This window comes from Perognathus longimembris, chromosome 14 (assembly GCF_023159225.1).
Source record: "Perognathus longimembris pacificus isolate PPM17 chromosome 14, ASM2315922v1, whole genome shotgun sequence".
Taxonomy (NCBI): Eukaryota; Metazoa; Chordata; class Mammalia; order Rodentia; family Heteromyidae; genus Perognathus; species Perognathus longimembris.
The window spans coordinates 25,517,357-25,542,908 of NC_063174.1; the positions used below are offsets into that span (position 1 = coordinate 25,517,357).

The window sequence follows — 25,552 nt, forward strand, 5'->3', positions numbered from 1 at the left end:
TGTGTGTTTGTATGTATGCATGGGTGTGTGTGCTTCCTGGTCTTGGGCTTGAACTCAGGGCCTGGGTACTGTCCCTGAGCTTTTTGCTCAAGTCTAAGGCACTACCACTTGTGCCACAGATCTATTTCTGGCTTTTTGGTGCTCTATCTATCTATCTATCTATCTATCTATCTATCTATCTATCTATCTATCTATTGCACTGCCACTTGTGCCACAGATCTATTTCTGGCTTTTTGGTGCTTAGAGAAGTCTCACAGACTTTCGTGCTTGGACTGGCTTTGAATCATATGTGATCCTCAGATCTGAGTCTCCTGAATATCTAAGATAATAGTTATAAGTCTGGCCTGTTTTTATTTTTTTTTATTTTATCTATCTATCTATCTATCTATCTATCTATCTATCTATCTATCTATCTATCTATCTATCTATCTATCTATCTATCTAATCTATCTGTCTGTCTATCTATCTATCTATCTATCTATCTATCTATCTATCTATCTATCTATCTATCTATCTATCTATCTATTGCCAGTCCTGGGGCTTGGACTCAGGGCCTGAGCACTGTCCCTGGCTTCTTTTTGCTCAAGGCTAGCACTCTGCCACTTGAGCCACAGCGCCACTTCTGGCCGTATTCTGTATATGTGGTGCTGGGGAATTGAACCCAGGGCCTCATGTATACGAGGCAAGCAGTCTTGCCACTAGGCCATATCCCCAGCCCCATATATGTTGTTTTTATTATTATTATTATTATTATTAATCCATTCATTTAATTTGGTTGTGGGGTTTGAACTCTGGGCTTGGGCACTATCCCTGAGTTCTTCAGTTAAAGGCTAGGATTCTACCACTTGAACCACAGCACCACTTCCAGTTTTTTGGTGGTTAATTAGAGGTAAGGATTTCATGAACTTTCCTGTCCAGGTTGGCTCTGAACTGCGTGCGATCTTCAGATCTCAGCCTCCTGAGTAGCTAGGTTTACAAGTGTGAGTCACCACCACCCATCTTTATATGTAGTTTTTGTTGGTCATGGTGCTTGAACTCTGGGCATGGGTGCTTTACCTGAGATCTTCAGCTCAAGCCTAGGACTCTACCACTTGAGCCACAGTGCCACTTCCAGTTTTCTGGTGATAAATTGGAGATAAGAGAGTCTCCCAGACTTTCCTGCTAGGGTGGCTTTGAACCATGATCCTCAGATCTCAGTCTCCTGAGTAGCTAGTTTTACAGGTATGAGTCACTAGTACCCAGATTTATATGTAGTTTTAAAAGTAGATTTAATTGCTTTAAGAGAAATAAGAGTACAGATTGATTGTTTCATCAAGTTATCAAAGATAACTATTGTCTATGTTGGTTATATCTTCTGAAAAAGCACCTATTATTCATATTTTTAGAACTATATAAGTATACCTCTACCTTTAACCTTCTTTGTTGTTTTTATTTCTAATTTTAATTTTTGCTATGCTAGTGATTGAACTCAGGGTCTTGCACGGTAAGTGGTATGTCCTTAACCACTGAATTAAAATGTTATTTATTTATTTGTTTGTTTGTTTATTTATTTATTTTTGCCAATCCTTGGGCTTGAACTCAGCCTGAGCGCTGACTGTCCCTGAGCTTTTTTTTTTTTTTCTCTCTCTCAAGAGTGGTGCTCTACCACTTGAGCCATAGTGCCATTTTGGGTTTTTTCTGTGTATGTGGTAATGACGAATTGAAGTCAGGGCTTCATGCATGCAAGGCAAGCACTCTACCACTAAGCCAGATTCACAGCCCTGAATTTCTTTTTCTTGCTTGATGGTACTAGTGTTTGGAATCATGGACTCATGCTTCTTGGTCAGGCATTCCACTTAAGCTATGTATGTAATTATCTTTTCAGTAAACCAAACAAATGTTTCTGTTATTGATCTGTGTCCTTTGAAACTTTTATTTTGTTTTTCTTAAAATAATGTCTTGGTATGTAGCCCACAGTTGTCTTTAACTTGGTATATAGCCTAGGCTCTCTCTCCTGGAACTCCATATCTTCCTGTCTCTGCCTTGCCCATGTTGAGATTATAAGTATAACCAGCTGCCTTTAACTCCTGATACCTTCAAAATGTTCTATGGTTTTATTATTGTTTATATAATTGATCCCAGTTGATAGGTACCTGCAGTATTTAACTTCTGTTTTTTAAGTTATAAATAATGCTACACTGATCATCCATACATACACTGTTTTGTTGGTAAATCTGAGTTACAAATTCCTGGAAGTAAAATTCTGGGTCAAAAATTTATTCAGGCTTTGTTTGGCTTTTAGAAATAATTCAACTAGAAAGCCATTGTCTCCTCACCTACATTTAGTTGGAGATTTAAAGTGGGAGCAGATTTGCAGATGCTTTCAGTGTCTTAAACTTGTCTTGGTCCCGCTTGGTACTCCAAGGGTTATCATATTTCCTCTGTCTGCCAATTACACTCAGTTTTAGTTTTGTTAAATAATGCTAAATTGTTATCCAAAAATGTGTTTTAATAATTTACAATATTGCTAGTGAAGAATTGTGTTTGCCTTTTCCAATGCTGAAAAATGATGAAAACATTCAGTATTGTACTTGAAAAGTATACTGTAAATTATATTTATTGTGAGAAAAGTTAACCATTCTTCAAAAGTTGAAGCCATTCATGTATGAAATGGTTTTTAATTTTACCTATATTTTCTTCTTCCAGGATGTGTTTTTTTTCTTAGCAGTTTATAAGATTTTTTTTTATATATAATAAGTAAAGTTTTTGTTATATGAGGGAATTTGTTTTTCCCACTTATTTTGAGTTTTTTTTTTTTTTTTTTTTTTTTTTGTGATAGTCTGACTATGTAGCTCAGGCTTTGAATGACACTCCTGCTTCAGCCTCGTGAGTTCTAAGGTTACCTGTCTCTTTTGGAGGTTAGAAACTTTATCCCCCCTCTCTACTGGGGCTTGAACTCAGAGCCTGATGGGCTTGGTTGTTTTTTCTTTACTCACAGCTATTGCTCTATCCATTCCAGATATTTTGATTAACTGCAGATAAAAATAAGTCTCCCGGATTTGTCTGCCTGTACTGGCTTTGAACCAAGATCCTCAGAACTCAGGGTTTTGAGTAGCTAAAATTATAATAAGTATGGGCCACCAGGAAGATTAGTTTAAATCTCTCTCTCTCTTTTTTTTTTGTATTGGTTCTTGTACTTGATACTGTTTTTGAGATTTATTTCCCCAAAGTTAGCGTTCTACAACTTGAGTCAGAGCTCTACTTGCAAGTTATTGCTGGTTAATTAGAGGTAAGAGGTAAGTTTTCCTGCCTGGACTAGCTCTTAACGCCATCCTCAGATCTCAGCCTCCTGAGTAACTGAGATTGTAGGCATGAGCCATTGGCACCCAGCTGGTTTAAAACTTTTTTATACTCAAATATGTTACTTTTAAGTCTTAGGGAAGAATGGAATCTCTCACTTGTAATTAAGTATTCTATTTCCTTTTCTAAATTTTCTTTTATGAATTTACAACTTCTATTTTATTTAGATTTTGAAATATATATCCATAATTTATTTCAGATTGTTGTATAGAATAGCTTTCTACTAATTCTTTAAAAGGTTAGCTACATCTCTAAATGATCTATTATTAGATTGGGATTAGGCCTCAAGCCATGAGGCTCTGAGTTTGAAGCCCTCCCCCCCCCCAAAAAAAAATTCTACCTATTATTAGTAAAGCAGTTTTTCCCAGGAGAAATTTAGCAATTTCTGGAGACTTCTTTGGAAGGGAAAGAAATGCTGGTTCAATTACTAGATGGAGGCCATGGAAATTGCTAACTATCCCACAATGCCTAGGATAGCACCCTTTAAAACAAAAACATATCCAATCTTACAATATCACTAGGGTTGAGTTAGAGAGATTGTGCCCTGCTCAGTTCATATATACTCCTAGAATAAATTTCTATCAGTACTTGGTTCTATTTCTTAAAACTATTTTGTTCTACTGAGACATACAACTCCTAAGCTGCTATTAAATATACATGGTAATTACATAAAATATTTTAATACATTGCTTATTACATTCTTTTAAAATAGTTATGGTTTTGCAAATTTTATAGATTGTATATATTTCAAGAACTTATAAAGGAAATAAAAATTTCTAGGTATTCATGTTTAATTTTTGTTTAAATAGGAGATACAAGATGAAAATCAACTGCTTAAATCTCAAATTGAACAGATCAAGCAGCAGAACTACCAGCAGGTTGGTACTATTAGTTATCCTGACTTTGATTTGTATAGCAAAATAATGTCTATAAATATCCTTGCCATTTTTAAATTTTCATTGAGAATGAAATGTTCTCTTACTGCTTTCCTATAAAAGAAAGCAATTTGCTGTGCAATATCTAAGATAAAATACAAATTAAGAAAATATACTGTGTGTATTTTAGCTCTAAATCTTCTAGAATGCTTCTTCTAGCAGGTCAATTTAAAATATGTGGATCTTCTCCTTAAATAAACATCAGTAACTGGAGGGAAACTAAGAAATATATAAATTAGAAGCAATAGCATGTTACTACTTAAAAGTGTTTCAAGATGCAATTCCACTTGGTAAAAACAAAATTAAAATAATTTTTAGAAAAATTATTACTCACAGTTTTTGTTAATGGTAAATCAGATAGGCCAGAGTGTATTTTGAAAGTCAAAAAATTAGAGTGCTTGTTGATACGTAGTTTCTGTAGTTAAGGAGTATTGTAGTCCAGGAATAAATACCATATGTGACAGCAGTGTACTTTGTGCATGTTATGTAAAACTAACTTTCCTGTTATGTGTGAGGAAGCTAACTTTTGGATTTCATTTAAATATTTTTGACTTTCCAAAGCTTAAGTTCTTAAAAACAGTGAAATATAAATTAAAGTGCTATTATGTACATAAGAAATAAATTCTTACTGAATGAAGACTTTTTGTAGTCACGGGGAAAATCGGAATTAGCACTTAATTTATTTTATAAATTTGTATAATTTTTTATTAAAACAACATGATTAAAGTCAAGGTTCTAGTATGCAGGGAAACAATATTTTTATCTTTAGTGTTGTCTTAATTTATGTGTGAGAATTTAATTTCATTGTTGTAAGGAATGCTTTGTTTTGAAATGACATTTAATTTTTTTAGGCACCCTCTTTCTCTCCTCCCGAAGAATTACTAAAAGTGTAAGTAATAAGTTTGATTGACAGTTTGGGAAGTGGTAACTTTATATACTAAATCAGTAGTTCTCAGAGAAGCAATTTAATGTAACTGTAAACATCACTAATGTCAATGGCTGTGCTTTGATCTACTATCAGTGAACACAGCTTGGCCTTTGATGTGCCTATTGCATCTTAAATTTCTTTGAATATTCTGTTGTGAGAGATGTTTGGTTTTTTTTGTTTTGTTTTCTTTTTAGGTACTCAGAAAATGCTGAATCAAATTAAGCTGTACTTTAAAGGCTTTATCTTCAAATTGCCTCAGTTATCCTACTATGTCTCCTTTATTCTGGATCTTGTGTAATTGAATGGTTTGGCTTTTGGCTTACTTCTTCTATTTTTAAGAAAATTTAGAAAAAAAATACTGGCTGACAAGAAAAATGTTTCAGGAAAAAAAATTACCTTCAAAGAGAGCGACAATAAAGCTCTAAGTGGCTACCATTTTAGGTCATTTCTAATAAATCATGTTTTAACATGCTAAATGCCGACCACATGAAGTATTTTAATATGTAATGCAGGTAATCTAAATGTTTTCCCATCTTGGCTTGTTTAAAGTAGCTCTTTACTAGAACTATTACTATTTTAAACTGAGTCCTGTGGTTAACTGTGTAAAGTATAATATGCTATCTGCTTCTGAGATAAGTCCAGCTTTGAAACATTTTTGGTAAAGGGCCTCGTAATGAGTATTTTAGGCTTCATGGGCCAAAGGAGCCTTTTTGTTTCCTTCTGTTTTTCTTTTTTATAAAGGTTTCTTTTAAGAACATCAAAACAGATTTGGTATGGCGTTTCACAAATGTAGTACCAGCTACTTGGAATGCTGGGTGATATAAGAGACCTTGTCTCAAAAAAAGTTATCAGTAGCTGTTGGTTCAGATCAGACGATGAGCTAGCCAATCCTATAGCTGTTTGTGGATATGAGGGTGATCTAGCTGTTACCTTACTGTCTTATTGGTCACCAGAGTTGATGAGGTTGATGAGGTTGATGAGGCAGTTGTCACTTTCCCCTCCTTCACTAGTTTATGTGTGTTCCTCTTGAAGCTGCACATTCTGCTGAAGAGAATAATCTTCCCCAACAGAGAAGGACCATTCAGTGGTATATGAACAACTGTGCTCTCCCACTAGGATCTCCAAATAGCTCTCAAGAAATAGCCATCTGATTAATCTCTAGTTGTTAGTTCATTGTATATAATCTTATTCTTAACTTTGTATACAAGCTACTCTCAACATAACAAAATGAATTCAGACTACCAGGATTTCTTAGTTCCTGAGAAATAACTATGTTATTGGTAAAAACATGAATCCTAAGATTGGGTAAAAATGGCAAGAAAACACCAAAGTCACTTTAATATATTTTATTATGTGTGAGGCACTTAAAATCATAACTAATTTTCTTTCCTTTAAGAAAAAGAAAATAGGGGCTGGGACTGTGTCTTAGTGGTAAAGTGCTTTCCTAGCATGCATGAAGCCTGGCTTTGATTCCTCAGTACCACATAAACAGAAAAACCAGAAGTGTTGATGTGGCTCAGGTAGTAGAGTGCTAGCCTTCTGCAAAAGAAGTTCAGGGACAGTACCCAGGCCCTGAGTTCAAGCCCCAGGACTGGCAAAAAAAAAAAGAAAGAAAGAAAGAAGAAAATATCTGTCTGTCTGTCTGTCTGTCTGTCTGTCTGTCTACCTTCCTACCTACCTATCTACCTACTTGCCTGCCATTGCCTCCTATCAATTTCACTTGGAAAATAGCTACTGTAGGAATCCCAGTTTAAAAAAAAATAATAAAGCAGCAGCTATAAACCATAGGAGCTATAGTGCTAGCTGTTATAGCTGTAATTATTCATTTTTAACAACCACTTCATGAATTTGTTCATATGGATTGAGATTATTCTTTAGCACAAACTCAAATAATTTATTTTCTCAAATTAAGAATTCATAGGCTAAGGTTCCCATGATATCCTATAGCTAAGCTCCCAAGTTAATACATTTTTCAAAACCTCATTTACTTCCTGTTTTTATTGTCATCTTACTGTTTTTATTTTGTAATAACAAATACTTATATGTAGGTATTTAAATTGTATTGCTGTTTACCCAATGTCTAAGTTGTGTAGTGGTTTATCTAAAAATGTTGATTACCTAAAATACATGTCTGCATTCTGGTTTAGGATCTCAGAAAGAGAAAAAGAAATAATTGGTCTCCAGAATGAGTTAGATGCTTTGAAGAATGCTGTTGAACACCAGAGAAAGAAAAACAATGTAAGTAAATCTTTATCAGAATGAAGCTTTGCTCAAGTGTTGAAAGATGAGATGATTCGTGAATCTATTTGTAATTCAGGTGTTTTAAATCTTTGTAAGAAACTACTATTGATTTATTATGTGTAACCTTAGGGGGAGTATTGTTAACTTTTCTGGGAAAGCAGATTTTTTTTTTTTTTTTTTTTTTTTTTTTTTTGGCCAGTCCTGGGCCTTGGACTCAGGGCCTGAGCACTGTCCCTGGCTTCTTCCCGCTCAAGGCTAGCACTCTGCCACTTGAGCCACAGCGCCGCTTCTGGCCGTTTTCTGTATATGTGGTGCTGGGGAATCGAACCTAGGGCCTCGTGTATCCGAGGCAGGCACTCTTGCCACTAGGCTATATCCCCAGCCCCGGAAAGCAGATTTTTTAATTGATGAGAATACCAAATTTTATGCTTTGGAATATCATCTTAATGGTATTCATTATAATTTGAAATATCATTTTAATATGGAATGTCATTATATACTTTGGAATATCATACTATAGTTGTAATTATTGTGTCTTTAATATTTTTCTTTTAGATTAAAATGTAATTGACTTTGTTGAACTCATTTGGAATAATAATTCTTCAAACTTAGCCTTTTAAAATTAGAGGGCTTTCTTATTTAATAAGATTAGCCTTTTTGTAGATTAAAAATAATGCCAGTGTTCCAAGTTAACATGCTCACTAGTCAAATTATCAAGCCTTCTGAAATTTCCTTATTAAAACTGAGAAGTGCAGATTTTAATAATTAAGTCTACTAGAGACCTTAGAATGTTTACACTAACATTTATACTTAAATAGGAACATTCTTTAGTACTTTTGTTGAACAGATAAATAGTGAATATAGGTAAATGCTATTAATTCACTTTACCAGAAGATGATAACCTATAGGTAGAAACTAACCATTCTTGCTAGAGAGGAAATATTTGGACACAAAGTGGTTACTAAGTCTTAAGCAAGACTAAAAATGTTATTGAAATTTAAAGGAATATTGATATTAAATAGATTTGTGGTTTATAATATAAGCTAAATTTTTCTATGTACTAAATTGTTAACAATTTGGAATTTTCCTGAGTTTGTCAAAATTAAGTATGTGAATTGACCTTTATGTGTTGTGTAACATCATTAACAGTACTGCTTAATCAAAAACTTGAGGTGAAACTTGCCAGTATACTATTAACACCTGTATTTTGTTGCTGGGATTTTTTTTTTTTTTTATTTTGGCCAGTCCTAGGCGGTGAACTCAGGGCCTGAGCACTGTCCCTGCCTTCTTTTTTGCTCAAGGCTAGCACTCTACCACTTGAGCCACAGCGCCACTTCCAGCTTTTTCTATAAGTGTGTTGTTGAGGAATTGAACCCAGGGATTCATATAAATGAGGCGAGCACTTTACCACTAGGCCATATTCCCAGCTCTATTGTTGGGATTCTAGAGAAGAAATAAATGATATGCTAGCAGCAATAGCAACAGCAGCAGCAGTAGTAGCACTACTGATGGCCTTGAAGCATGTGGAAAGAGCCAGGACACTGGAGGCCAGCAGGGTGCAGTGTCAGTCCATTCTAGTTCTGCCTCTTATTTGCTGTTTGCATTTGGCCAAATTACTTAATCTTCATCTGTGGTTTCCTCATCTATAAAATGAGTAAATAACTCATAAATTATAGGGATTAATGAGGATTTATGAATGCCACGTTACACTATTTGGCACCTAAGTTTTTTTTGGCCAGTCCTGGGACTTGAACTCAGGGCCTGAGCACTGTCCCTGGCTTCTTTTTTGCTCAAGACTAGCACTCTACCACTTGAGCCACAGCGCCACTTCCAGCTTTTTCTGTATGTGTTTTGCTGAGGAATTGAACCCAGGATTCGAACCCAGGCTTCATGTATACGAGGCGAGCACTTTACCACTAGGCTATATTCCCAGCCATCACCTAAGTATTTAATAAAGTTGATTTTTGGCTTTGTTTAGATTCCTACTTATGACATAAGACAAATATAGTAAACTGTTTTCGTGTGCATTTGCTAATGAAGTGCTGTTAAAATCTAGGTCTTTCAGAGCTGTTTTCACTGATCTTTGCTTTTTGTAAAGATAATTTGTTTCATGGTTTCCCAACTTTCTGGTTTGCTTCAGCTAGCTTATATAGTTTGTGTTAGGTTGTTTTGTAGTATACACACCATGCTGAGAAAGAACATAATGTTACTATATGATTCCTAGATAGATTGGAAATATGTTAATTTTGTTAAAACAGAGTTAGAGGAAAAGAATATTGTAGTGTACTATCTCCTGAAAGATGTTGGGCCTTGTTTTAAAATTACATGGAAGTTTTTTGTAGTACTTGTATGTTGTTCTGTCCTTAATTCTCTAATGTGTGGTGTACCTGTAGTCTTGATTTGTGTTGTTACTTTGTATGCTTTCTTTTTTGTCACATGTGCATAGTAATATTTCAAGCAGGCGTATTAGGTGTGTATACTAAAACATGAAAAGTAGGCCTCTTTTTTTCATTCAAACTTCTAAACATTTTTTTCTAATATACATATTTTCCCATTGAAGTAATTTTGCAGTAACAAGCATTTAAATGCAGTGCAAAAATACTGATGAAATAAAAAGCAAAAATCTTTCAATAATAGATAAACTGAAACCATTCTTTCTAAAAATGATTAGGACCTTCGGGAGAAAAACTGGGAAGCAATGGAAGCATTGGCATCAACTGAAAAATTGCTGCAGGACAAAGTGAACAAGACTTCCAAGGTTGTAATGCTAACTCCTAGAAGCAATCCACTGAACAGAGAAAATCTGCAGCTTCTCTTAAAATCAGACTAAAGCATTGAATTTTACTCCAATTTAAATATAAAACTCCTTATCACCCACATTTATCATCTCTGTCTTCTATACTTTCTTCATCTATTCTGTGAGGCTTTAATTTTGAGCATGCTGGGGTTTTTTTTGTTGTTGTTATTGGGAATGACCTCATCTTTGGTAAATGGGAGAGTCTCAGAAGACCTATGCTATAAATACAGGCCTTCACCAGAAAGTGTGTGTATTAGAGTAGTTAGAGACTAAGATGAAAACCCCAAAACAAATTTAACTGAATTATCAAACACATTTACAAACCTAGCATGATCTGTGATGCGTAGTGAACTAGGTTTTTTGGGGGACACACCAAGAAGACTTAGGCAAAGTAGAAAATGATAAAAGTTTTAAGCAACACAATAAAATGATTTGTTCTTAGTGTGTTACAGTAGTTCCTTAGAAGAAGGGGAGTTAACTTAGATTTTTAAGCATCTGGGAGGTATGCATGTATCATATTTGGTATAGAATATTAGTAAGAAGGGATATTCTTTAGAAAGAGCATTTCAGTCTTCCTAGAGTATTCCTTTGTCTTCAAAACAATGAAGGACATTCTCGTTGAGCTTCAGTTAAATCTGTCGTATATGAAGAATTATAATGGGAAAATCAACTGTGAGAATTAAGTTAACAATACAAATACTAATGTAGATGACTAAATGAAGGAACCTGTATGATTTACTTCAGCATTATGAAAGTGTTTTGTGTGTCATAGTAATCTGTTGCAATTTTGAATGTAAGTCTTAAGTATATTTGAAAGACTGCTTGGCAGAATAAAGTTTTATAAATTGTGTTACATTTATATTTGTGGTTTTATTTCCTTTAGCGTAGTGGACTTATATTAACTTTAAAACTTACTCATCTGTTTAATTTCCACTAAAACTTAAATGAGTTATCTGGTATATACTAAAGAAGTGTAGGGCAGAGAATAGAAGATTCTAGGTCAGGTAAGGTGTTACTGCTTCATTATGTGGGATTGTGATAGTAATAGTCATTTCTATCAGAAAAGAGGGCTCTAGTATGATTTCTGCTTACTCCTATCTTTGTTTTCTGTTAACAGCTGCCAATTATATCATTAATATGGAAGTGATAATGCCGTCCACCAAAGGCATTCTTGCAAATTATAATTCCTAAAGAAAGCTACAGTTTAGGTGCTTGATGATGTCTTGCATAGCTAATTATCTACAGAGATGGAATTTATAGTGTTTTCTATTGCAACAGAATGTAGACAGTTTTTACATAGGACAAGGAGTAAAGTGATATTGATTGATCCAGTGGCACAAGTTGCGTTGTAAGAAGTAACTAGAAAATTTAAGTGTTTCAGTTGCTAGAGATATAGGTCAGTACACTAAAGTATAACAGACTAGAGTACTTATTGCCTTGAAAGGCTATTTATTTTTATTAATTTTTTTCTCCTTGAACTGAGATAATATACTTTATAGATTTCACTTTGATGAAGATTGTTAAAGGGAAATTATGCCATTCCAATATTAGAGTTTTTTTTCAGGTTTTTAAGTGGAACAGAAATTGCTATCTACAATTCTTGTCAAATGAAAATTTTTCAGCCAAGATTTTTAATAAAGAATAAAAGTAACTTGTCATCTTTGCGGCTTTGAATTATAAGTTAAAGACTTAATTACATTTTTTTCTCTTTGTAAGTTTTTTGAACATATGTCTTCTACAGTGTCTTTTTCATTGCTTTAGCAATGACCAAAGTTGTCTGAAAAAGCAATTACTTTCTTTGGGTGAAAATAATATACCTTATATAGTTTGTGTATATTCATACGGTTTAGCAAACTTTACTGAATTGTTGAAAATACTTCAGTAAAACAGCTATCCTGAAATATTTCCACTAATCCTTAATAAATTAACCGCTTTCTGTGTGTAAGGAATGTGGTAAAATCCCTTGCTCTCTTGTGTTACTTTAGATTTCTCTATGTGATTAAATTTTCTGAAATTGAATTGTGTCCATCTGAAGTCAATAACATTTAAAAAACATCTAAACCATATGGGAAAGATAGGGCAGAGATGTTGCTAGCTTGCTTGCCTTGTCACTTGCTGAAGTCCCTGGACATTGTTTTGAGATAGTTTTGTTGGCTAGTTTAGAGGTGCATTTTAAAAGTTTTCTTTTTTTTTTTTAATTAAAAACCATCTGTAGAGGTAGTTTAAACATAATTGGGTGGTAGGTAGCAGTGACGATGTGATGAAATTATTACCCTAATTTTGACAAACCATGATTTTGAGTGCATAATTGATACCCATTGCAGCTGAATTCATAATCAGCAAATTTAGACTTAAACCATATGCAGGTGTTAGAATTTAATCTTTTTGATGCTTGATGTTACTAAAATAATATGACATCAGTTTTTCCTTTTTGTTTTCCCCCATTTCTACCACCCATCAAATTTTGATGGTACTTTTGTTTAATATAGAGTCATCTAACCTTAAAGATGGAAATATGCAGATTACTATTTTATTCTTATGACATTGTAGACTATTGATGATGCTTTTTTTTTTTTTTTGCTGGCCCTAGGGCTTGAACTCTGGGCCTAGGCACAGTCCCTGAGCCTCTCTGTGCTCAAGGTTAGTGCTCTACCATTTGAGCCACAGCGCCACTTCCAGCTGTTTCTGTTTATGTAGTACTGAGGAATCAAACCCAGGGCTTCGTGCATGCTAGGCAAGCACTCTACCACTAAGTTACATTCCCAGCCCTGATGATGCATTTTTAAACTCAGATTTTTAGTTAACATTCATGAGTTAAGAAGACTTAACGTATATTAGTACAAGAGGAGTTTTCATTGTGATAATTTTACACATTTGATGCTTTTTTTTTTTAGTAGAGATTTACTATCTAGTAAGCCTCAATTATATTGCCCAGATATGTATTTCTTTGTAAGGCATTTGCTATCATTTTACTTGTAGGAAGTGGGGAGAGAGAGAGACAGAAAGAGATAATGTAAATGAATGAATTATTCTTCTAGAGACAAATCACTTAATTTCTAGTGCCAAGGAAAATGTCCATATATATGTCAGATATTGTTTTGGATTGATTAATAGAAAGTATTGTTTTTTAGAATGCTTTAGAGATTCTGCAGATTTTTTTCTGATGGAAATATTTTTAGTACTTTAAAATGGGAAAATTTGTCATTTGTTAGTACTGAAATAATTTTTCATTGACATTTTCTTTCTTTAGAAGCTAAAATAGCATAGCCTTTTCATAACTTTTTCTCAATTCTATAATCTAAGTTTTGTTTGGTATGTCTTCTGCTTTAGGAAAGTCAGCAGCATGTACAGTCTGTTGAATTGGAGGCTAAAGAAGTTCTCAGAAAATTATTTCCAAAAGTATCTGTCCCTTCTAATTTGGTAAGACTTAATTTATTATTATTAACCTGATATTGTTCAAACAGGTTGTGAATGCACAGCATTTGCTCTTACATCTACACTTGGTTTTGCTTGTATATTGATTCCTTAATCTATCCCATTATTAATCTAGGGTTCTTTTGAGTAGTTAGAAATAAAAGAACTTAGTTCAAAGCTCATATACATGAAACTTTTATTCTGTTGGAAAAGATTTCTAAGCTTTTTTAACACTATAGTTGGGCAAAAGTGTTTCTAATAGTGAAACCAATAATTCGCAATGGCTTTTTGTTCAATGTAGAACTTAAATTTAAGTGATTACATCTTAGTTTTAGCAACAATTTATTATGTGTTTGATGCTATGAACCAGGCTTTTTACATTTCAGAACCCAAGATTTATCTATTAACTTCTTCAAGCAAAAGTCTTGAAGATAATAGAGAACAACTTTCTTTACTTAAGGTTGAACATGTTTTAAGTGGCTTTGGTTCATAAAATTAATACAGGAAGTATTTGAGAACAGAGAAGGCCAGTGAATGTTAATGTGATTTTTCTAACATGGTGGGGGTAGATCTTTTTCTATTTGAATAGAATGTTGTATGTATTTTCAAAGGTATTGAGACTAGAATACCGCGTCTAGTTCTCCATTCCAGCAGTTATCACTATGTGCCTTGAATTAATACATGAACAATCTTGTTTTATCTCCCATACCACACTGCTCTAAATTACTTTGAAGGAATTCAAGCCTTAGAACATTTCATCTATAAATATTTTAGTATGTTCCTAAAAATAATAATTCCTTTCTTAAAACATTGCTACATTAAAAATACATTCTAAATTTCATATATTTAGTTAATGCATTCCTCTATTTGCCAATTCATAGTTATCTACTTATGTAGGTATGTATGTATGTATGCATGTATGTATGTATCATCTATCGATGTATCTATTGCTACCTACCTACCCACTCACCCACCTTGGGTACTGAGGCTTGAACTCAGGGCCTGGGTGCTGTCCATTAACTTTTTCATTCAAGACTTACCCACTGCCACTTGAGCCACAGCTCCACATCTGGCTTTGGGGTAGTTAGTTAATTGGAGACAGTCTGTGGACTTACTTGCTTTGAACCACCATCTTCAGATCTCAGCCTCCTGAGTAGCTAAGATTACTTGTGTGAGCCACCTGTACCTGACTCATTGTGATTTATTTTAATCAAGACCCACATAAATTCAACAAGTGACTGATTTAAGACTTTTTTTTGTTTTTGCCAGTCCTGGGGCTTGAACTCAGGGCCTGAGCACTGTCCTGGCCTCTTTTTGCTCAAGGCTAGCACTCTCCCACTTGAGCCACAGCACCACTTCTGGCCTTTTCTATATATGTGATACTGAGGAATTGAACCCAGGACTTCATGTATAGGAGGCAAGCACTCTACCACTAGGCCATATTTCCAGGCCCAAAAATTTTTTTTTAATTCCACTGGTTCCCCTCTGTCTGTCTCTAAAATTTTTAAATCTGGTGGATTCCCACTCAGTTTCCTGTAGTTTAGATTTAGCTGACTATAACCCAGATGGCTGCATGCTCCTCTGTCCTTCACTTATCTCATAAATTGATAGGAGAGGCTAATCTGATTCATACTATTGAGGTAAGATGAGGGAGGACATGACTACTTCATGACCAGTGTTGTCCACCTCCAGTGTGAGGTCTGTAATGTTGCTTTGTCTGTCATTGGCCTGTGGGAGCTTATTTAGGCTGGTTGTTGAGTCCTTTTAACATACAATTACTAACCTTTTGTAATGTGTGTGCTTTATTGTATAACATGATGCTCTTGATTTATTATATTCATTTCCTGCCCAAGTATGGAACTTACCTTTTTCTCTAAGGAGCTCTGGCTTTTATAGGTATGAGTGTTAGAGATAGTGTATGTCAACTTAAGCTTGTTCTATATGTAGTCTGAGTTTAGGTTATTTCTGTCAATGGATTGCATTTACATATAGTCTACTTTTAATTTAAAAAGTACGGAACACAAATTCTCTTCATTGTAACTATTGAGGATACATTCAGGCTTGACCAGTTTTGAAAATTTCCATAGTTGGGGCTGGGGATATGGCCTAGTGGCAAGAGCGCTTGCCTCGTATTCATGAGGCCCTGGGTTCAATTCCCCAGCACCACATATACAGAAAACGGCCAGAGGTGGCGCTGTGGCTCAAGTGGCAGAGTGTTAGCCTTGAGCAAAAAGAAGCCAGGGACAGTGCTCAGGCCCTGAGTCCAAGGCTCAGGACTGGCAAAAAAAAAAAAAAAAATTTCCATAGTTGAACTGATGTATTAACTTGCTTTGAGTAGCCAGGAAAACAGGTTGCTCTAAAAATATTTTATATTTTTCTTTTATGTTGTGATCTGTTTTAGCTTCTACTCCGTATATTATCAATAGGTTTATTTATTTAGCAGCTGTTTATTTATTTCCCCCTGTGCCTGGAGCTTGAACTCAGGACTTGGGTGCTGTCCTTCAGCTCCTTTTTGTTCAAGGCTGATGTTCTACCAGTTGAGCCACAGCACCACTTGCAGCTTTTTCTGTGATTAATTGGGAATAAGAAGCTCACAGACTTTCCTGCATGCACTGGCTTTGAATCATGATCCTCAGATCTCAGTAGCTAGGATTATAGGTATGAGCTACTAGTGCCTGCCTGTTTAACAGAATTTTATGAGCCAATTTAGTTAGCCATTGGTAGTTTCTGTTTTTCAAAAATTGTGCATGATTACCAACAGTAACATATTTCTTTTAATATTACAAATTTCCCCTCACCCCCTCATTTTTGATTCTTCTGCTTCAGCCTCTTGAATGCTGAGGTTACGGGTGTGCATTACTATGCCCAGGCCAAATCCATTTTTTTTTCTTTGTGGGGAGGGGGTGGATAGTGTGCTTGTTAGGCAAGTACTCTATCACTTGAGCCATACTGCTAACCTTTTTTGCATTTAAGTTATTTTTTAGGTAGAGTCTTGCTTGTTTCCTGGGCTAGTCTGCATCTTCTTCTCTGACTTAACACCTACCACTATAACTGAGATAAATAGATGCGCATCACTATACTCAGCTTTTTTGTTGAGATGTGGTCTTCCTGAATTTTGCCCAAGCTGACCTTAACCACAGTCTTGATCTCTACTGCCAAAAACAAATGATAACTGTAATATATACATTGTTTATACCAGTTAACCTAACAGCACACATTTGTTGTATTTAAGCAAATAAATGTGTTTGCCTTATTTTGTGTGAGTTTTTGTTGGTAGTGGTGGTGGTGCTAGTATTATGGCTTGAACTCCTCAGGGCCTGGGCTCTGTCTCTGAACTTTTTTCATTCAAGGCTAGTGCTTTACCACTTGAGCCACAGTTCTACTTCCAGCTTTTTGCTAGTTAATTGGAGCTAAGAGTCTTACAGAGCCCTGGGCTGAATTGGAACCAAGGTCCTGGGGTCTTAGCTTCCTGAGTAGCTGGGGTTTTAGGCTTGAGTCACTTATGCCTGCTTGTTGTATCTTTAAAATATTTTCATCATACTTGTTGAAGAATTAGTGGTAATGTGGTTTGAACTTGCTATATACAGGGGTTTTACCCCTTGAGCCACACCCCCAGCCCTTTTTTGCTTTGGTAAGGGTCACCAGCTTTTTGCTTGGGGCCAGTCTTGGACTGTGTTTCTCTTCTCCCATGTAGCTAAAGTGATGGACATGCCTTGATTCTCAAAATCTCTGCCTTGTGAGTAACTTGGATTACACACATGAGCCACCACACCTAGCTACCCTCCTTAATTGACTGAAGCATTTGGAGCATTTGCAAAGAATTTTGAAATCCGCTGAACAGAATGTCTTCAGTTGGATTTTCACTTTTTTGAATTTGAAATACTTAGTTTTGAGGAACAGTTTTACATTAAAAAGTTTTGAAAAATTATTTCTTCTGGATTTTTAGTCTTTTAAAGTTGGATAATGTAAGTGGTCAAAACCAGGTATGAGCCTAGGGCTCCAACCCTTGAGTTCAGAATTTGGTTGCAAATATTCTTGGTCTAGATAAATAAGACTTTTGATGATGACATGGGTATATTTTTTAATTTTTTTGTACTGTTATTATAATGGTGATATACAGAGGGGTTACAGCTACATAAGTAATTTAATAAGTACATTTCTTTCTGTCACCCCTTCCTTTGCTCTAATATTTCTTTTTCTTCCCCCTCCCCTCCCTTTTGCCAGTCCTAGGGCTTGAACTCAGGTCTTTGACACTGTCCCTAAGCATCTGAGTGCTCAAGACTAGCATTCTACCACTTAAGCCACAGCTTCACTTCTGGCTTTTTCTGAGTAGTTTATTGGAATTAAGAGTCTCATAGACCTTCCTTCCTGGGCTGCCTTTGAACCATGATCCTTAGATCCATCTTAGCCTCCTGAGTAGCTAGGATTACAGTCGTGAGCCACCATTGCCCATCAGTCTAGTATTTAGTTTTAAGGCTGGATTACATTCAGTTTATGAAAGTTATATTCTTCAAATTTTTAAGTGTGGTAGTGTCCATGTCTCATTGTTTAATTTGAGTATTTAATGTTTGATCTATTTGTTTTACACTTTGCTTTTTAAGCAGTTGGGTGATTTTGAGTTTTCCCCTCCCCACAGAGTTACAGTGAATGGTTACATGGATTTGAAAAGAAGGCAAAAGAATGTATAGCTGGAACGCCAGGTTCAGAGGAGTTTAAGGTTAGTTCAAGAAGAAAACTATATTTTAACCAATCTGAATTGTTGAGAGCTTTGGAATGGTAAAGAATATAGTATTACTAGGTTAATGTTCTTTTGAGGAAAATATAGGGAGGTTGTTTCATTTTTTGTAGATTTTAGTGCTAATGCTGTAGGTCTTCTGACATGTGATTTATTTATAAAGCTAATATTTCCCTTCCTGTAAATCTGTGTCTTAATCATTTCTGAAAGTTACTACTTTAACTATCCTCTTTTTAGCCTAAGTTTAAAGTAAAAATCAATTATAAATAGAATCTCACTCGTTTAAGTAGTACTGTCAGTAAACAGTAAATGATCAAAATTGACTTATTACTTGGAGAGGTTGAAATTTAGTGTTTTGTTATAAATAGTTTGAAGTTATAATGCAACATTAAGTGATAAAACAAATTTGAAGCACAAAAATACTGGTAAATTTAGGAAATTTTTCTTTATTTCATTATTTTCAGGTTCTAGAGCACAAATTGAAAGAAGCAGACGAAATGCACACATTGTTACAGCTAGAATGTGAAAAATATAAATCCGTCCTTGCAGAAACAGTAGGAAATGATTTTTAATCCATCTTTATTTTTAAACCAGCAACTTATTCCTTTATGTCCTAAATAGTTTATTTTAGCATTTAAATTCCTCAAAACTACTATACTTTTGTCTGTAGGAAGGAATTTTACAGAAGCTGCAAAGAAGTGTGGAACAAGAAGAAAATAAATGGAAAGTGAAGGTTGACGAATCGCAGAAGACTATTAAGCAGGTATTTTAAGAAGTGCTTAGAACAATGAATAATTTTCTCAAATGTGAGGCTAGAGCAGAATCAGTGTCACCCAGGAATGTGTGAGGTACCCCAAACTTACTGAACATACAGGCAATCTGTGGTTCAGTGATCCTTCTAGGTATTTTGATGCCTATCACATTTGAAAATCACTAGTTTAGAGCCAGTGGTACATGACTATAATCCTAGCATTTCAGAAAGCTGAGATCTGAGGATCAAGGTTGGAGGCCAGCCATACCAGGTAAGTCCTTGAAACCCTTATCTCCAATTAATCAAAAAGCCAGAAGTGGATCTGTGGCTCAAGGAATAGAATACTATCCTTGATCAAAATAGCTCAGATACAGCATCCAGGCCCTGAGTTAAAGACCCAGGACCAACACATACAAAAAAGAAATCACTAGCTTAAAGTATGCAAAAAATGTGATGATGAAGAATTTGTAAAGGACTTTGAAAGTTATAGAACTGCTGTGTGATAATACAAGGTGGAGAATTCTGTATCACAGTTTTAAAATACTGGTATTTGATCCATTATATATATGCAAAAACATTAACATTCACTTTGATTTTTCTTTTAGTTTATGTGGGTGAGGTAGAGTGTCACCTGTTATTGGGATAGGCTGTATGTAACTGATGCACTGTTAGTGTATTTTGGAATACATATAGCTAATGCTTAATTGTTAGTAAAGAGTTAGATATGGTAGCACATGTTGAATCTTAGGTACTTGGGAATCAAAGTGAGAGGATCAAGGTTCAAGACCAGTTGGAACAAAAGTTACACCTTAGCTCAAAAACAAGATAGGTGTTACTTCAGCTACTCAGAAGGCAGAGATGGGCTGATTGCTGTTGGAAAGTACAACACTGAAAACTAAAAGCAAAAGGATTGAGGCATGACTGAAGTTATAAGAGTGCTTGCCTGGTAAGTGCCAACCTCTGGGTTTAGTCTCAAGTACTATGAAAAAGAAAAAGGAAAAAAATAAACTTTTTTTTATTAGTTTGTCAGTCTTAGGGCTTGAGCTTAGGCGCTGTCTTTGAGCTTCTTTTGCTCAAGGCTAGCACTCTACCACTTGAGCCACAGCACCAGCGACACTTTCAGCTTTTTCTGAGTATTTTATTGGAGATAAGAGTCTCGTGGACTTTCCTGCCCAGGCTGGCTTTGAACTGCAATCCTCAGATCTCAGTCTCCTGGGTAGCTAGGATTACAGCTGTGAGCCACCTGACCGGTTTAAAAAAGAAAAGCACAGGGCTGGGAATATGGCCTAATGGCAAGAGTGTTTGCCTGGTATACATGAAGCCCTGGGTTCAATTCTCCAGCATCACATATATTAGAAAATGGCCAGAAGTGGCGCTGTGACTCAAGCGGCAGAGTGCTAGCCTTGAGCAAAAAGAAGCCAGGGACAGTGCTCAGGCCCAGGACTGGCAAAAAAGGAAAAAAAAAAAAAAAGAAAAGCACAACCTTTTATCTAGGCCTACTACAGCATAATACAAATGGAGCAGCTTCTGACCACAGTTGAGATCAAGTTACATGTTAGTCACTTATTTTTAAGTTCTTTAAAAATTTTAAAGATGCAGATCAAAATACCTGAAGTGTTTTAAATGAACTCAAAATTTCTAAGGTAGAAACATCTCTATCTTTGGTTTACTTGATCATACATTGTTTCACATTTCAGATGCAGTCGTCATTCACATCTTCAGAGCAAGAGCTAGAGCGATTAAGAAGAGAAAATAAGGATATTGAAAATGTATGTTATTTGCTTATTTGGTTTGTAACCTGTGAATTTAGTAGTATGGATTGCCTGAAGATCTGTGTTTTGAGATTACATTTATCTAATGTTAGTTACACTTTTGGGCTGGTATGTAGCTCAGTGGCAAAGCACTTGCAGCGTCCTGGATTTGATCCCCAGTACCCACCCCCCCCCCCAAAAAAAAAAAGAAATCAAATGCCATGACATCTGAAAGTTAAACTTTTAATATATCGGATAATGTTGAATTGATATAGTTTTATGTTTAAGTGTCTTAACTCTATTGTAGGAAAACAGTGATAGAAAATCTTTAATATGTTAATATTTCCTTTGTTGTATTGGTAGCTGAGAAGAGAACGAGAACATTTGGAAATGGAACTAGAGAAGGCAGAAATTGAAAGATCTACTTATGTTACAGAAGTCAGAGAGGTACTTAAAACCATTTTTTCATACTTGTTTCTGAGTTCAAATTAAGTTTTTAATGGAGTGTTAAAGTATTGGAATGTGAGTTGTTTTTGGAAGACCTCCCTAGTACCATACAAAAGAGGGGATATCCTAAGGAGATCAACCTTAAACTCTAACTTCATTGCAGCTGAAAGATCTGTTGACTGAATTGCAGAAAAAACTTGATGATTCATATTCTGAAGCAGTAAGACAGAATGAAGAGCTTAATTTGGTAAGAAGCTTGTTCTCCACTGGGTATCCAGTAGGCTTTGAAAACACTTGTGTTGATGTGTGGAAAAGCCATCCAAACTTTTTTCTTTGCTATCTTTAGCTTGGCATTTTCGTAAGTTCAAGATAATACTCCTAAGATGGTCTTTCTTTTCTTGACTCCTAAGATGATTCTTCTTTTCTTAGCTCCTAACAACAGCATGTTTGGCTTTCAACTATTTTTCAGAGTTTTTTGCTTTTTATATGGTCTTAGTTTCTTGAACAATGTTTTCAGTAAATAAAGAAACCAAACAAGATACACCCATTTGTAAAAATTCTCATCAAATTTGTGATAGTTAACTGGGCCTCTTCTGTTCTAATCTGGGAGAAGATTACTGAAGGTTATAGATGTATACTCTACATTTAAGGGCTGTTATCTTATCCAGCTTCTTTTTATGTGTATGTGCCACTCCTGAGCATTTTCTGCTCAAGGCTAGTTAATGTTCTACATCTTGAGACACAGCTCCACTTCTGGCATTTTGATGGGTAAGTGGAGATAGTCTCACAAACTTTGCTGCCTGGTATGGCTTTGAACTTCAGTCCTCAGATCTCAGCCTCTTTGGAAGCTAGGATTACAAACGTGAGCCATGGGTGCCTGACTTCAGCTTTTTAACTGTCTTTATATAACCTATAAATGACAAAAATTTTGTAAATTCTTTTTCAGCATATTATTTAGCATATAATCCCAAAGTATAGACTTAAAGAAACCTAAAGTTTACTAAATGTCTAAAGATGTTTAGTTTTTCCAGTCCTTAGCAGAAATTTATACTGATTGACAGAGTTAAGCTCTCTTGTTCCCATTTCACACAACAATCATATCATTCCTGACTTAAAATTTTTACGGCATGGAATTTGATGTTTTCTAAAGTTTCTGAGCACATTCTGTAATATTCTGAGGAATATTACAATGTTTTCCTTATGCCAAATTTTATCCTACATAGTTTGAAATTGTGTCATTAGTACTGTCACTTTTATCATGGAAATTGTATTAATTTGTGGTGGTTTCATGTTATAGCACTTGCAAGAATCAATTTTTAAAAACACTCAGTCTGTGTATGTACATGTAAACAGTTTTTAAAATAAAATTGATTTACCAGTGCTTCCATTGAGCTTACTCCCATTGCACTGTAAGAGTAGTTTTAGCTTTAAGACTAGTTTTATAACTGTTTGCTACATATTGAGTAGAATGGGGCTGCGATGTGCTGTAGTTCTAAGCTCCTATCCTGTCTTTTGTTTTGTTTTGTTTTCTTGAAATGATTTCGCACCATGTGCCAGGCTGCCCTTGAATTTTCAGTCCTCCCTTTGTTCTGGCATTACAGATATATGCCATCATGCCCAGCTTTTAACAACTAGTGTCCAGCTATAGTTGTTGGAAATTTAGTTAATTTGGGTGCTCATAGGTGGACTGAACAGTTTCACCAAACCCATGAAATTATATTTACATCTCTATTTAGCACAAAATCATGTTGCTCTTGAATTATGGCCCCTTTATTTTTGTCAAAAGACATTGTAGACATTGTGTGCGTGTGTCAGTATCAGTGTGTCAGTGTCAGTACTGGAGCTTAAACTCAGGACTTGTGCTCTTGCTTCTTTTTCCCACTCAGTTTTAGCTCTTTATTACTTGAGCCACACATCTCTACCTGTACTCCATTTTAATTGATATTTCTTTTTCTCCTTTTGTCTTGAATTTGCAGTAATTATTTTTTGGTTTGTTCAGGTTAATTGTTGATACATTTTAAGATGAAATGTTGTTTATCTGTACATTGTGTGTTCTTTAGGTAAAAGATGAATCTTTCTGACTATATCAAACTTAAGTTAGATAAAGAAGTAAAAATTATTTATTTTCCCAGGGCTAGGCAGGTGACTTAGTGGTAGAGTGCTTGCCTAGCATGCATGAAGCCCTCAGTACCACATAAACAGAAAAAGCCGGAAGTGGTGCTGTGGCTCAAGTGGGTAGAGTGCAAGCCTTGAGCAAAAGAAGCTCAGGGACAGTGCCTAGGCTCTGATTTCCCACTCCCCTCCTGCCCCCATGAGTTTCTCTCTCAGATTTTAAATGCTAGTGTCTCATGTTTCCCCTTTTAAGGCTCAAAAAGTGTTTGGAAAACTCACGTTTGTGAGTGAGAGGGGAAAACAAAACCCCATGAATTAGTGCAATATTTACTTTGTGAGCAGCATAATCAATTTCCCTTATATTTTCTTGAAACAGTTGTCAGAAAAAGGCCTTATATATCAGCATTACGTTTTTATAACTGTTTTAATAATTAGTTGGTGGTTTGAGAAGTATATATCAAGCCCTGTCTTATTAGTGTAATGTAGGCCAGTGGTCACACACTGCTCTCTTTAATGAAGTTCTCACAGACTGCTCAACATTTAAAGAGTTCCTTTTACTGGATTTGTAATTGTCTTTTCAATGTCTTAAAATATTATGTAGTTGACACTTTAATTGAGCTGTATAGATTAAGGAAGACTTTTAAAACTACTTGGTAGAATTTGTATTGTTTCTTAATTTGGGATTTTGATAGTATATTATGAATAGTGACTCTAAAAAGTACTGGAGTTTGGTGGCTTTGTTTTTGCAGTTGAAGTTTTCTGCTCTAAGCTCTCATTCATATCTAGCTTTTTTCATGTTTAGCTTATAGATGGGAACTTCCATTTCATAGCTTTTCTGTACATCTGGTACAACATATTGGGTAATTCCACTGTACATAATAACTGTTAGTGATTCTATTCCTTCATATTCACAGTCCTAGAGGTATCAGCATAATCAAAGAAAGATGAAAACGTGCTGTTCCTTTATTTTTACAGCTGAAGACACAGTTAAATGAAACACATTCAAAACTTAGAACTGAACAAAGTGAAAGACAGAGGGTAGCTGGTGATTTACATAAGGTAAGGGACTTCGGTACCCTGACAAACAGTATTCTGAGCCTGTGATATTGTGACTTGTGTCTTAAGCAAATGCCTGTTAATTCTAGCCTTCCTCTTTGATCATGTACATTTGTTTAGGTGCAGTTACTTTTTAGGAACTGTATTTTGACATATTTCTCCATTCTTAGTTCACTTTATCATTTCATCACATTTGTGCAATAATTGTGTAAAATGTTTAAAATTTTTAAATTTAGTTGGAGTTATTTAAATTTGAATATATTCATGTTTGTGAAAATTGGAATTCAACTATGGAGTCATTTATAAAGTACATTTTTGTATTGCTATTTATAGGTAGAATTGAAGTTAAATTTCTGGTGCTTGATAATTTTGTTCCTTTTGTACAAATGCATAAAATAAAATAAAAAATATAAAATACATATGAATGAATTGTTTTTAGGATATTTCCTCTTTGCATTAGTTCAATGGGTTATTTTTAGTTCTGTCGAGTTTATGAAATGTCATTAACAAAACAATTATGTGGCACCAAGACTTATGCACATCTTTTTTTTTTTTTTTGGCCAGTCCTAGGCCATGAACTCAGGGCCTGAGCACTGTCCCTGGCTTCCTTTTTGCCCAAGGCTAGCACTCTGCCACTTGAGCCACAGCGCCACTTCTGGCCATTTTCTGTATATGTGGTGCTGAGGAATCGAACCCAGGGCCTCATGTATACGAGGCAAGCACTCTTGCCACTAGGCCATATTCCCAGCCCTGTGCACATCTTAAAATTTGAAAGTTATTGTAAATGAATGCCCATTACCTAGTAGTCATTTCTAGCATGGTCTGAGAATACCTGTTTTCTTGTACTTCTACCAAATTGGCTAGCATAAAACATTTAACTATTTGCTATCTTAGCTGACTAAAATATTCAATTTTTTAAATCACCTTTTAACATGTGAGAAATATTTTTATTCTATATGTTTATATTTTATGACTGTCATGTACAAAAGTCTAGGGTTCCCAAAGAGCTTCACATTATTTAAGTACAGATTAATGGGGCTGAATAT

The 25,552-nt window shown here is 35.1% G+C and overlaps 1 protein-coding gene across 6 annotated transcripts in view; it reads left to right on the top strand.

Moving 5' to 3' along the window:
* Ktn1 (kinectin 1) overlaps positions 1–25,552 on the top strand; it is a 94,026-nt gene that overhangs the window by 62,671 nt on the left and 5,803 nt on the right. For 3 of the 6 annotated variants that reach the window (XM_048362920.1, XM_048362921.1, XM_048362918.1), the window contains 12 exons: positions 4,149–4,217; positions 5,126–5,163; positions 7,350–7,440; positions 10,115–10,201; positions 13,571–13,660; positions 18,291–18,371; positions 18,854–18,943; positions 19,060–19,152; positions 20,838–20,909; positions 21,255–21,338; positions 21,502–21,585; positions 24,426–24,509. In XM_048362920.1, the coding sequence (XP_048218877.1) occupies positions 4,149–4,217; positions 5,126–5,163; positions 7,350–7,440; positions 10,115–10,201; positions 13,571–13,660; positions 18,291–18,371; positions 18,854–18,943; positions 19,060–19,152; positions 20,838–20,909; positions 21,255–21,338; positions 21,502–21,585; positions 24,426–24,509 (963 nt within the window). The remainder of the gene's footprint in view (positions 1–4,148; positions 4,218–5,125; positions 5,164–7,349; positions 7,441–10,114; positions 10,202–13,570; positions 13,661–18,290; positions 18,372–18,853; positions 18,944–19,059; positions 19,153–20,837; positions 20,910–21,254; positions 21,339–21,501; positions 21,586–24,425; positions 24,510–25,552) is intronic. The other 3 variants (XM_048362922.1, XM_048362923.1, XM_048362924.1) reach the window with 3 other exon arrangements.